The sequence below is a fragment of the Panthera onca genome, chromosome D1 (genome assembly GCF_046562875.1).
Source record: "Panthera onca isolate mPanOnc1 chromosome D1, mPanOnc1 haplotype 2, whole genome shotgun sequence".
Classification (NCBI taxonomy): Eukaryota; Metazoa; Chordata; class Mammalia; order Carnivora; family Felidae; genus Panthera; species Panthera onca.
The window spans coordinates 29,720,485-29,733,966 of NC_138348.1; the positions used below are offsets into that span (position 1 = coordinate 29,720,485).

General features: G+C 32.2%; 1 protein-coding gene across 2 annotated transcripts in view; it reads left to right on the forward strand.

The window, feature by feature from the left end:
- Window positions 1–13,482, forward strand: part of DCDC1 (doublecortin domain containing 1) — a 484,878-nt gene that overhangs the window by 100,966 nt on the left and 370,430 nt on the right. For both annotated transcript variants that reach the window (XM_060606272.3, XM_060606273.3), the window contains one exon: window positions 2,429–2,595. In XM_060606272.3, the coding sequence (XP_060462255.3) occupies window positions 2,429–2,595 (167 nt within the window). The remainder of the gene's footprint in view (window positions 1–2,428; window positions 2,596–13,482) is intronic.

The following is a 13,482-nucleotide window of genomic DNA, read 5'->3' on the forward strand; positions in this document are numbered from 1 at the left end:
TTGTTTGTTCTTGGAGTGTGCTTTGTCTTCCTTTTCAAGAAGATCATCAAAGTTACTAGTTTGCAGCTTCCAAAAAGAAAAGAGCCTTCTAATCCCTAGTTCAGAGGCTAACCTTTATTAGCACTCTTGTGGTTATAATGAGAACCCTGCCTCCAGCAGGGAGATTCTGGAATACTGAACAGATTATTCAACAAGTTCAGAGCAGATTCTGAAGTCTCTTATAAAACCTGCTTGTGAATACTGCTTTCTTTGCTTTGCTATTTCTGGTTTCCATAGTATTCCTAATTACATAAATCATGTGGAGCATGGGAGCTATTTTCTATCCTATATCAATTCTGACACTGCTTGGATTTTGGTATAATTTTTTTTCCTAAACTTTACTTTTTTTTTCTTAAATTTTTATTTAAGAGGGCACAAACCTGCAAAAAGTAGAGTTTGTATTAGAAGATCTATGAAATTATACTTTGGAATCCCTTGGGCTGACTTAAAGAATTTGAAAGTTATTTTGTGGCAAGCATGGATGAATAAAACTGTAGGACTAGAGAATCTGATAACATGTTCTCAGGTTTAAATTCAAGATTAAATCCAGGATGTAGATCATTCAAGTTTATTACCTACTTCTCAGTTTACTTTAAATTATTTCAACTTAATAGCTATTTATGTAATGCCTTTCCATATTCAAAAACTGTGGTATGTTCAATAAGTGTACCAAATTAAAAGTTTACAAGTTAAAACTCAATACATAATAATGTATGAATGCAGTTAACTGAAAGCACTGATCATTCTTAAGCTAGTTTTCTTTAGGAAAAATTATAATCAAGATTGATTTATATTGTGAATTTTTCTTAAAGATTGAAGGGTTGCAATTCTGATATACGTTTATTTTTTATTTTTCTTTACTTCATAGTTTATATGATCTTATATTTTGTAAAAGTTTGAGGTATTTGGTACAACAACACTTACAGAGAAAAACAGTTGCTTCAGGGGGATAAACATGGTTTTGATATGTGAATTTTAGGAATTAATTTCTGAGGCTGGGTGAGTGAATTTCATGCACACATCTAAAGATGTCTAAATAGTCCCTGGGTCATAATTTTCTTTTAACTTTATAGTAGTTTTAGAAAAGCTTAAGTTCTATTTCCAACCTTCTCCTTAGTGTTGAATACATTAGAAAGAATTTAAATTGTGCTATGGTTGAGACTTGCAGAACTTAGTGCCATAAAATGCATAACTTTTTTACTAAGAGCAAAATTCAGCAGAATACCAGTAGCAAAGGCCATTTGCATAACTCAGCGGCTCAGCAGCTCAGCTGAACCTAATTGTAATTCAATTTCCAGATTGCTACGCTAGGCCTCTCTGCATAAAATATGCCACATATAACATAACCAATGGCACGGAGCTAGGAGCTATTTTCTTTGCTGGTGATCTATTTAATTTCTTTTCTAGTAGAAATATGTATCAGAATAAGGTAGCCAAGCCATATAGTTATTTTGTATGTTTATACTATGTCACATGTGTATACTTAAGACCAAGTTAAAAAATGATATCCTTTCATTTTTCTGGGTTCCCAAATGCGTGTAAGATTTTTTTTTTATTTCTTTATTTCTGGCATTTCAGAGGGAAATTAAATCTTGAAAAATGTTAGCTAGCTGCCATGTTATTTGACTATTTTACACTAGAAAGACTTTATAAGCTAATCGTGTGAAAAAGTGTATAAACATGTCTGTCAAGTCCAGTATAGATGTTGCAATACAGGCCAACAAGTAAATATCTTCTCTCTGTTTACAAAATGCTTACTGGAATAGCATTCTAAATCTTTGACTAGCTTATATGCCAGAAACTTAAAAACAAAAAGGTATGATAAAATGCTTGCTTAAGATGCTCCCCTTTATTTTTAAACAGCCTTGCCACCCTGTTTTTATGGGTTATTTAATCAATGGCAGTGAAAAGACTTGAATAGCATGGCTTATGAAGGTGTGGATTATATTTTATGAATAATTTCCAGATGTGATGTTTTAGGTATATAGACTCCTCTATGGGAAGCTATATACAGAAACAACATGGATCTTACAATTTTATCAGGACAATGCAAGTAGATTTCAGCAAGGTTGGTTCCAACTCATCTGTGATAAATGAGAAGATAAGGCAATCAGTGCACACCATGACACTCTGTGCAGCTAGTTAGGCACACTTCAGGACTATTCAGGTGTGCTCACAAAGCTTATGAGTCTTGCATGGGGGGGTGTCTCAATATAAATACATCCTTCATGGTGGCCACTAGTAATGCAGGAATTGCCTCTGTAAGACTTAACCCAGGTCAGATATAAATAATAGATGTTAAGAGTTAGTTCTGGTACTGGGGCTATGTTCCAGGCAATGCATTTCAGTTGGGTCAAAAGAATTTATTTTCCCTTATTTTCTTGCATAGTACCTCTGCTTGAAAAATGCCTGCAAAATTCCATCACACCTTTGCGGGGACCAGTTTGGGTCTCTAAGGGAGAAGGTTTCAGCCCCTCAGGAGCTAAGATGTACATCCAAGGAGTTCTTTTGGCCTTGTACCAACGACTAAAGTCTGCAAAAAAATATTATAAACAGGTGAGTCACCCCTCTTTAAAACTTGCTTTATTCTGTGTTTTAAAATGTACTTGGTTGTATAGAAGCAATGATTGGCATTGTGTCATTAAAAAAAAAAAAACTGTGACATGTATTTTGTGAACTCAGTGCCCGTTAGGGAGCCAAAATGCTTCTTCTGTAATCTCAAAGCCAACAATAATGGGGCTAATTGTATCTGTCTTTTGGTATGGGATGTCATATGTCTCATCTTTTCTTGCTGCATACTGTGCAAAGCGAAGGCAACTCCTTATGTGGAATTTCTATAGACAGTTACTTTAAGCAAGAAAATGAATAGCTCCTAAAGCAGTTGAAGGTTTTAATGTTCAGCTTTCTTTTTTCTTTTCTTTTCTTTTTGTTTTTTTCAGTATGAAATCAGAATTGCTCTTGTAGAAGTTGGGCTAAAATGTAAACCAATCACATTCTGCGAAATGAAATTGTGAATTAATTTCTTGTCAGGACTAACTCACTTCATTTATGCTTATTTAACCTGTATGTTTATAAAGTAAAGAAATAGAACTAATATATCTGAATCAGTTTAAAATTGGTTTTGTCCTTTAATTTCTAAGTATCCCATCCTATAACTCTGTGTGTGTGTGTGTGTGTGTGTGTGTGTGTGTGTGTGTGTAAAGACTGATTTTTTTTTATAACTACTTATAGGGACTTTGATTTATCCTAAAGTAGAATTCACATTGCAAAGCAGAATGACGATGGCCATTTATAAAATAAAAATGGAGTTACCACATTTTTAGAATCCTCTTTGTACTTGGTCTTAAGAAGTTAAGCATACATTTTACCATGTTAAATAAAGTCTAGGTTTTCCATTTCTAACTATAAGGTTCCATTTTAGAACTGGGCTCATTATCTCAGGCCACAGGCCACTGAAAAATGAGTATTTTGAAAGCATTCTGCTATTATTGTGTGTGTGCTGGGGGATGGGAGGTAAGAATGCCATTCGGTCTCAGTGTTCACACAGCACCTCCTGCTGTCTGGTTTGGAAAAGTTCAACTTGTATTGGCTAGAAGAAACTCTTGAACTAAGGTATCCAGAACTAGCAAGAAATCTCTTCCCATGAGAAATTTTATTCTCAAAATGTGATTGTTTGCTTAGTTAGTTAATTTCAGTGGATCAAGAAATGGGATTAATAATTATCATAGTTAAGGCTGTTTATGATAATAAATATGAAAAATAAAAATCCAAACTTTTAAAAAATATTCTTTATCAAACCAGTATCATATATAAAAACTGGTAGAATTATGTTTTGTTGTATTTTTGATTAAATTATTTAAACTGAAATATTATTTAACCTTTAAGATACAATTATATTATAAAATGGATTATGACCAGTTTAATTGTAATCATTTATTTGGTATTAAGTGATTTGATTCCACCTATTAGTTTAAAATTATTCGATGTTAAAAAAAAATGAGACCATACTCTAGTGCAAGAAAAGCACTGTTTAAATCAAATCTTAAAAAAACGTAAATCATTTTCTAAGTTTTATTAAAAGTGAGGATGTTAGAGATAAGAAACTGCTCAGAAAATAGTTAACAACTTGTTTTTTTTTTCCATTATCCTAAACATCTAAAATTGAAATAAGTATATACAGTTGTACTAGAGTGAAAGGAGTTCTGTGTATTGTGAAAAAAGAAAATGTTTTAAGAATTACTTGCTGCTTTGATATTAAAGATTTCTTTATGACTCAAAATTGATGAAAAATACATTTTGAACAAAATATGAACAATAATTAACATGTTTAGCATCTCTGAGGTTGTCTATATCATCAACATTATGCCAAATTTGGACATATTTCAAGAACCTAGGCTCTTTGCCCTTCCTAACTAAACCTTTTACCTTTGCTAAGTTGTAATAGCTTAAAGCTTTGCATTCAACAGTTTTAATGTGATACTTGTCTAGGTTTTATTTTAAGATATAAAAGTGAAGAAAAGGAAATAGAAAATTAATATTATGCATTTCCATGCAAATTTTTATTTATTTTAGATATGCCCAATTGTATGTATTCTTGAGCCTCTTTTCTTTTGTATTGTAATAATATGACTTAATTTAAAATTATTTGCAGTGTTTAGAAAAGTCACTGTAGTGGTACCATTATCAGGTCATCAGTGTCTAAGTGTTAAGCCTGGCAGTTGCTTTATTTGTGAGTAGGACTTCTTAGCAGATATCCTTCTTAGCATTGATGAACTTTATTTGAACTGCATTTACTTCATTTGACCTTAGGAATAGCCTTTTCTATTTACTTTTATATAAGATTGTGTTGAGGAATAATTAGGTAAAATGGAAATGGATGATGATTCTTATTTGTTTTTAACAAACCTAAACTTGCATAATTATATGAACTCTCAATATCATTTCTATTCATTTCACTTCTGAGATCATATGTAAAAACAGTAATATTGTTTTACTGAGATTCTATCAAAAGATTACAAACTTTAAATTGGATGCTTTGGGATTCCCAAAGGAAATATCTTTCAAATAAACTGTGATCATAAAGCTTTAAAAGGAAAGTCAGAACTACTGGTTTTATGTTTATAAACATATTCATTTTTCAGTTTTTAACTTTAACTTGGCTATTATAACATGCAACTGAATTAAGCCCACTACATTAGTGTGGTCTTAAGTATATACTGATTCATGTATATAAAATGAGATATTATATATAGGACAGCATAAAGTCACTTTGTCTTACATTTATCACATTCATTTCCTTAAAAGTGGAAACATCTTAGAAATTGCTCAGAGCTAAGCAGAATCTATTTAATTGGTAATCTTTGAAGTAGCATAAATGCATTCCTATGAAATGCAGTTAACACTTTCAGCGACAGGGCCCGTTCATCTCATTAGCATTCTTGTTAAGTAGTGGTGCTGTTGGTGGGGGTGTTGAAGGAGGAATGCCATTGTGTCGAGTTCCAGTGTTTGGGGACAAACACTGCTGTGGAAGGAACGTGTGAAAAGGCCACAGTCCTGTCAGTGAATGAGGAAGGCTGTGCTTCAAGCAGGGAAGCTGTCATTCATAGGCCTAACACAGCTAAACAGAGGCCAAAACACAAGCCTGCACTACCTTTTAAAATGATATTAGTGATTTTTAAACATGATCTTCTTTATTTATGATCCTACGTAGAGCTTTTAGTTGCTGTCAGTAAACAAAATATATGTCAGTCTGTTCAGAAACACTGTAGAGATGCATGAAAGTCCATGGAGCTGTGCCAGGAAGCTATATAAATAATGATTTGGAATGACTGATTTTAAGTACAAACATGATCTTTGGGAAACATTCATTACTGGAAATGTCGTCTTAATTTTGATACTTCTTTGAATTTTTCCCCAACCAACAAAATTCTCAGATACTTTTAAATAATGAATGCATTGCACTCTTAAAATAGTTTCAAAAAGAGTTCATAAGTATCCAGCTTTAATCATTTAAAGTGGTTCACCGTATAGCTTAACAGTTGTTATAGATTGCATAGTCATTTTTAAAATTCAGACAGAAACAAAGGAAATGAGTATCTAACTATGATATCTTAGCAATCACCATCTTAATTATGAAGAGAATCATAGCCTTTGTGGAATTTAAGATATGAAAAAAATTGAAGGGTTTTTTTGAATTTTACTTCTCCTTTTCCATATTTTGGAAAGAAATGATCAACTTTGAAATTAAATTTTAGTTTGTTGATTACTTAAAAACAATAAATAAAGAAAATACACCCAAATATTTCTTAAACTCTTCAAGCATTTTCTAAACTTAAAAAAAAACCTGACAATTTCTATTTATGTCTGAAGCTAAAGGAAATGTTTTATTTCTATAATTTTCATTTGGAAATATGTACTTGGGCTGTTTGTAATAGACCATTGTTTAATGAAGTTTATTGAAAACTATAATTTTCTGCCTAAGTGATTTAAGCTTTTTGTGTATGTGGTCCTTTTAATTATTAATTAAACAAAGTACTTTTTGAATGCTGTTACATGCTATTTCTAAATGTTCTATATTTGATGTCTTGGGTATAAGAATCTCAGACACTGAATTTCTATTTCAGAGATTGGGTTTCACTTTCTAAACTGGATTTGTACTATAACTTTATTTTGCAGGCATGTAATTAGATGAGGAAATGACCATCCAACTGTAGCATATATTAGTTTTGCAGTTTAACACTGAAATGTGTTTTATTATTACATTAAACTAACCTCTACCAAAGCTCTAGATTTTGTTTAAAAACTTTCCTAAGTTAATGTTGGCCCACTGTACCCACGCTCTTAATCAGTTTGATACTTAGGTAGCAAAGAAATAATAATATAATTCTACTCAGAATAGATTGAGTTCAAAATATACTTGAATTACATTTAGTACTGACAGAATTTGTTGATTGCAAAAAGTATTTTCCAAGAAATGTTAATATTTTAATTCCCCATAAAAGAGGTGTTGAAAGTTTGTCTTTTTATATCTTGTATCTTAGGTCACTCAAAGTCATTTATTGGTCTTAACATGACTGAAGGAGTAACTATTTCTATTTCATTCTTTATGTATACTTTATTATTGGTATGCCAGCTACTTTTTTCCCAGCTTAATTGAGATGCAATGGACATAAAACTTTGTATAAGTTTAAGGTGTACAACATGATGTTTGGATACACTTACATATAATGAAATGATTACCATCGTAGGGGTAGTTAACACCTTTGTCATCTCACATAATTACCATTTCTTTTTTGTGGTGAGAACATTCAAGATCTACTCTCTTAACAACTTTTAGCATATAATATAGTGTTGTTAACTATAGTCATTTGCTCTAAACAGGATCCCCATCTATAATATACACTAGAAATTGGGCTGTTTCCTTGATTTAGCCTTAGTGGGGCAACACCCAAAATAGTTCAGTTTTGAACTTCTTGATGTCTTTCAAAAGCTTGGAGCAAAATCAATAATATATAAATACAACTTACTATTAAAAACATTAAAATTGTGTTGCAGTAGTTTCAAGTAGTTGAAAACTACTTCTAAGGTTCTGCTAGGTAATTTTATAGAATATTAGGTTGTTTGTAGATTTGAATGATTGTTGATTTTTTTCTCCTGAAACCAAGCTGCATTCTAGTTACTTGAAGTATTTTAAGAACCTTAAACTTGTGTCTTTTTCTAAGTGTCATGCTTTGAGCAGGCCTAACATCAGTTAAATGAAGTGAAAATTGCATTCTTGTCTTGATAGAGATGAAAATGGATTTCTGGTCATGAAATAGATGTAGTTGTCACTTTTTAAAAAAGGTGTCAGCAGTTTGCTTCAGTGAGTAAGGTGCCAATTCAGTATGGCAGTAAACTTGTGATCTGAGCAATCAATAAAATGCTTCAATAACTTCTGCTTCATTACACTTATAATAAGAGGCTATAGATCCGTGGCACATAAAATGTTGATAAAGAGGATATGTGGGGACTGACTGTGACAATTTTCTTGAAAGTACAGTAAGTGCAATATTGCCATCTAGAGTTTGTGCATAGGTAATTATTACAGAGAGGGACAAAAACCATGATGGGATAGATAAAACAGGAAACAATATTGAAATATTGTTTATTTTCCATCATTTATCTTCATGGAACATTTCATTTGATTTGTCATAAAGCTGTTTAGGTCAGGAGAAAAATTTTCTAATCTGTATTTTTCTCTAATTCTCTTAGAATTATACTACAAAGTATCAAATATGTATCTTTGGCTCAAATTTGAACTTTTTACCATGAAAACTAGTTATTGAATAACTCACTTTGGAAAAAAATTAGACTTAAAGATTTTTCCTTTTTTTTTTTTTTCCTGATAATTCAGTTACATAGAAACAGAGAGCTTTATTAGCATCTCAGTTGGGTACCTTTCAATTCAAAATATTATTTTTATTAATATTAAACACTCCCTCAAAAGTTAAGAACCAAGTAAGAGCTCTTATTTAAAAATGATATTTTAAAGTAATTTTGTATAGGACGATAAACTTTCCTGCTTATGTGATTGTAAACATTTTAATGAAGAGTAAGTTCCATCTGGATATTGAAAATATATCTTCACTTTTAAATAAACACTTTAAAAAGTGTTAGTTATCACTTTTTTGATTAATTAAATGTTTAATTAACTTTTTAATGTTTTTTAAATGAATTAATACAGAAAATACATTTTTAAACTAAGCATTATTGAACTTTTCTCCCTCTGAACTTATGACTAAAAATGTCAGTTGCATTAATAGAAAAATTTTAAAAGTCTACCTTTAAGTGTTTTATGATACTTAATATAAAGTAAACTTAATATGGATATTGATGACTTACCAAGGAAAGTTAATTAATCTGGAAAGGTTATTACCTTTATTCTTCCATCTGTATATTTTTCAATTTGTGTAGATAGTTTTTATAAGTTTATAGACCTAAGCCTTCAGATTTTCCTGAGAATGACTTCCTGAGAATGATAATTTGGCATTAAAAGTAATATATTTTTTCCTAATGTCACACCGGTCAGGTATTTTCTGTTCTTGTACATTTGTGTGTGAATTATTTATATAATTATAAAAAATGGAAAAACAACATTAATTTATTTTCCTTTTTGGATCAAAGTTTTATTCTAAAACATCCTAATATTATATTTTCTTTACTTATATTTAGTTTAAGACAACTCTTTAGATAAGGGGCTCTTATTTTGAAATTTTTTAATCATACTGAATAGAAAATGTTGCATTTTAAAACCTCCAAATAAGTATAGAATTGTTCTGGTAAAGTAAGTGAAAGTAGACCTGACAAATTTTCTTTAAATTACTCAACCACCTACAGGTATTATTGCCTATGACTCTTTTGAAATGAGAATAAATTTTATAGAGTTACAGCAGCAAAGTGAAAGAGTGTGTTTGATAGATTCCCTGAACAGTTTCAACACCCACAGGTATTATTTGTAAGAAAACAATCATGCCGAGTCTTCAGCTGGTTAGAGAGGGCACAGCATTCTATCTTCACCTGACATCCTATCTGTTCCGTCAACATCCTGGGCCCCCTGCCTGCTGCCCCCTCCTCCCAAAACAATAATGCTCACCGAGAGGTTTGTGTGAATGGACAAGAATATGATTTTTTTTTTCCCCCTGAAGAACTAAAGCAGTATTGAAGGCATATTCCTAGGGGGAGGAAAACCAACTCTCTTGAGGATTGACTAGCATTTTCTATTTTCTATTCAAATTGATCAGTGTTGTCACTGATTGTTAGTTAAAAATCTTTGATTATTAACTATTGATTGATGAAGAAGACGCAGAGTAAACGTTTTGGAAATCGTTGCCTTGCTTTATTTTATTAAGAGACATATCATGGGTTTCCTCTCACCTGTTGTTGTTAATAGCATGAGCTTGAATACATGTTAATTAAAGCAATAAATTACTGATTTTTAAATAATATAACTCATTATTTGCCCATATTTTATGTATGTAACAAAGATGCGAAGGAGTATAGCATTAATTTATCACTGTCTTCAAAGTTTTTCAAATTAATTATATCAGAAAATCAAGTTTACATAATTTCCTAAAAATAATCAGGATACTGTTACTAAATTTTTAAGATATTTAAAGTTCCTAAATAAAGCAAATCATATACATGGATAAGGATACATCAAGAAACCATTCGTCAACACTTATTATGTCACTGGGAAGTAAATATTCAAAGTTTCAGAAAAGAGAATAACAACGTAAATAAAAGTACTGAAAAGATCCTAGTCTTTAGCCTTGGCAAGCCACAGGTGAGTTATATCTTCTAGAGTTGCACTGCCTGATACACTATTAAAATCTCATGAGGTTTTAAAATTTAAATTAGTTATAATTAAAAAATAAAATAAAATGATTTAGTTCCTCAGTCTCACTATCCACATTTCAAATGCCAATAGCCACATCATCACTGAAAATTCTATTGGACAGTGCTGTTCTAGCAGAAGAAATTCAGTCTAGATACCCTAATTATACTTCTGGCATTGAATTTTACATTCAATGACTAATAAAATAAAAAAGGCTCTTTTAATATGGTCAGGGTTTAAATCAGGGTTGGGTAGATACGTACTCTGGTCTTCACAAAACAAAATAAATTATGTTAAGAAAAAAAAAAAAAAAAAAGAAAAACAAACCCTGACATAGGCCACAACCTATTTGCCATCTAACCACCAGATGGACACATGTAGGACTTTCAATGTGTGTCAAAATCCCTGTAAATAAACTATGTGGTGTGGTGTCCTTAGGGACTATGATTGGGGCAGTCACTGAATTAACCTAATCTTGTTTGGTGAGAAAAGATCTCCCTACTCCATGAAAAAAAAAAAAAAAAAATTAGACCGCCAAAGAAGACAAACTCAAATGATGAAATGTTGAATAGTCCTTATGTGCTCATTAACCAGGGTTGATTATACAGCAGAACTGTCCAATACCTTGCCCTTGGGAAGCTTACATTCTTGTTTTGGAGGTAAAGCGTAGGCACATGAAACTTTTAGGATATGCTTATTAGTGTGTACTTAAGTACTAAAAATATGTGGTACAGATTCTATGTTGTATGGGAATTTATAAAAAAGATTAAAAATAGAATGAAAGCATTTTAAGGTTGAAGTGAGCTTTAGAGGCCATCGAATCCAGACCTCTCAGTTTATAGATAATGATAAGAGTAACAATGATAATAATAATGACCTCATTGGGTTGTTATGAAGATTAAGTAGTTAATGTATATAAAACTCTTATCACAGCACCTGAGACATGGTAAGCTATCATCATCTTTATTATTTTTTTCAGCTTTATTCAGGTATAATTGACAAAATTGTGAGATATTTAAAGTGTACATCATAGTGATTTAATATATGTTTACAGTGTGAAAGGATTCCTACCATCTAGTTAATTAACACATACATCACCTCATATATTTATATATATTTTTTGAGGAGAATATTTAAGTTCTACTCTTTTAGCAAAATTTCAGTGATATATAATGCAGTGTTATCAACTATAGTTACCATGTCATATCTTAGATATTATTCATCTTATAGCTGAAAGTTTGTACCCTCTTACCAACCTCTTCCTATCTTCCTATTTTCCACACTTTCAGTCCCTGGGAACCACTCTTACACTGTCTGTTTCTATGAGTTTGACCTTTTTTTGTTTGTTTGTTTTTTAATTCCACATATAAGTAATACCTTGATTATTAATATTATACATAGGCAATTGAAATACTTGTGCAAAATGAGTTGAGACAGCAAGTCAGAGCTATAATGGGACTGGAGCTCCATGTTTGCAGTTAGTAGGCAAGGTATGCTTCATTAACTGAAATATGGGGAGGGCTTGAAAAAGAGATTAATATAGGCAATGGTATGAAGTTAGGAGTGTGTAAGATTTATTTTCAAACAAGTTGTACTTGATACAAAAAAAGAAAGAAGTGATGTTGAGGAAATAAGAGCAGTGGGTGTAGATAAGATCTCCCATAGGTTGAGAGTGGCCCTTTTTTTTTTTTTTTTTTTTTGAGGTTCAGAGTATAATAATGAAGAAATGTCAAAAGAGGATATAAAAACCATTGGGTATATTTTACATGATGACACTTAAGATTAACTCTGTCAACACTCCTCCCCCCCACAATATAATTGTTCTATTTTTTATGATGATAAACTATATAAAGTTAAAGAAAATTTAATGTGTACTTATTGAGAGAGAGAGAGAGAGAAAGAGTATGATCGGGGGAGGGGCAGAGAGAGAGGGAAACACAGAATCTGAAGCAAGCTCCAGGCTCCAAGCTGTCAGCACAGAGCCCAATGTGGGGCCTGAACCCACGAACTGTGAGATCATGACCTGAGCCAAAGTTGGACACTTAACAGACTGAGCCACCCAGGCACCCCTAAAAATATTAATTCATAACCCATATAGGGAGCATGATCTGGTGAAGGGACAAAAGTTTTGTACTGTCTCTTTCAAATGATTCTGTCACTATATCTCTTTGATTGTATGTATAATTTTATTTGGAGGTAAGGAAAATGGCTAATTGTGGACTATTTTGAATGTAAGACTGAGACTAATGGCCTTCTTCATCCTCAGAATTGGAGCATCTAAGATCCTAGAGTGGTTGAAGACTATGGACAGGGAATGAAAGTCACTGAGTTTGCAAAACATATGTTAGAGTTTACTCTAGGAAGGAGATACATGTTTCAAGTAAGCAAACTCATACACTGTACAAGATATGCAAAGAAGTATTTTTTGAGAATTTGTGTAAATTTGATTTGACTTTTCACAGAAGGTGTCACTCATGGTACTAGAGAAAAGTAAAAACTAAATTTGACTGAGGCAAAAAATTTTAACCATTCTTTTAGGTAGCAGCCTTGTGGATAACGAGGCTCAGATGCCCATTATTTCTGCCCTTCTGTGTTTCCTCCAGGAAGGCATCTAGGTTTTTAGGGAGATGGGGAGGTTAAGTCAACTGAAGTTGTTCCTCTGCAGATACCCAAAGAGCAAGAAGAGTAGTTTTAAGGAATAGATGACTAATTCTTAACTTATATGTGTACTTTTTTTTTTTTTTGAAAAAGAGAGAGAGAGAGAGAGGGCACGAGCTGGGGAGAGGGGCAGAGAGAAAATCTTAATCAGTGCAGAACCCGACACTGGGCTTGATCCCATGACCTTGAGATCATGACTTGAGCTGAAATCAAGATCAGACACTTAATCAACTGAGCCACCTAGGCATCCCTCCATGTGTACTTTTTACTATAATTATTCTCCCTGAAAATGTGGTATATGCCTCTTCTCCTTTCCCATCTTTTATTATCCTTAGGCAGAGCATACTTCTCCCTCATCCTGAATCTACTATGGTGCTTCACCCTGGAGTAGAAAAACCTCTAGCACATCAAAC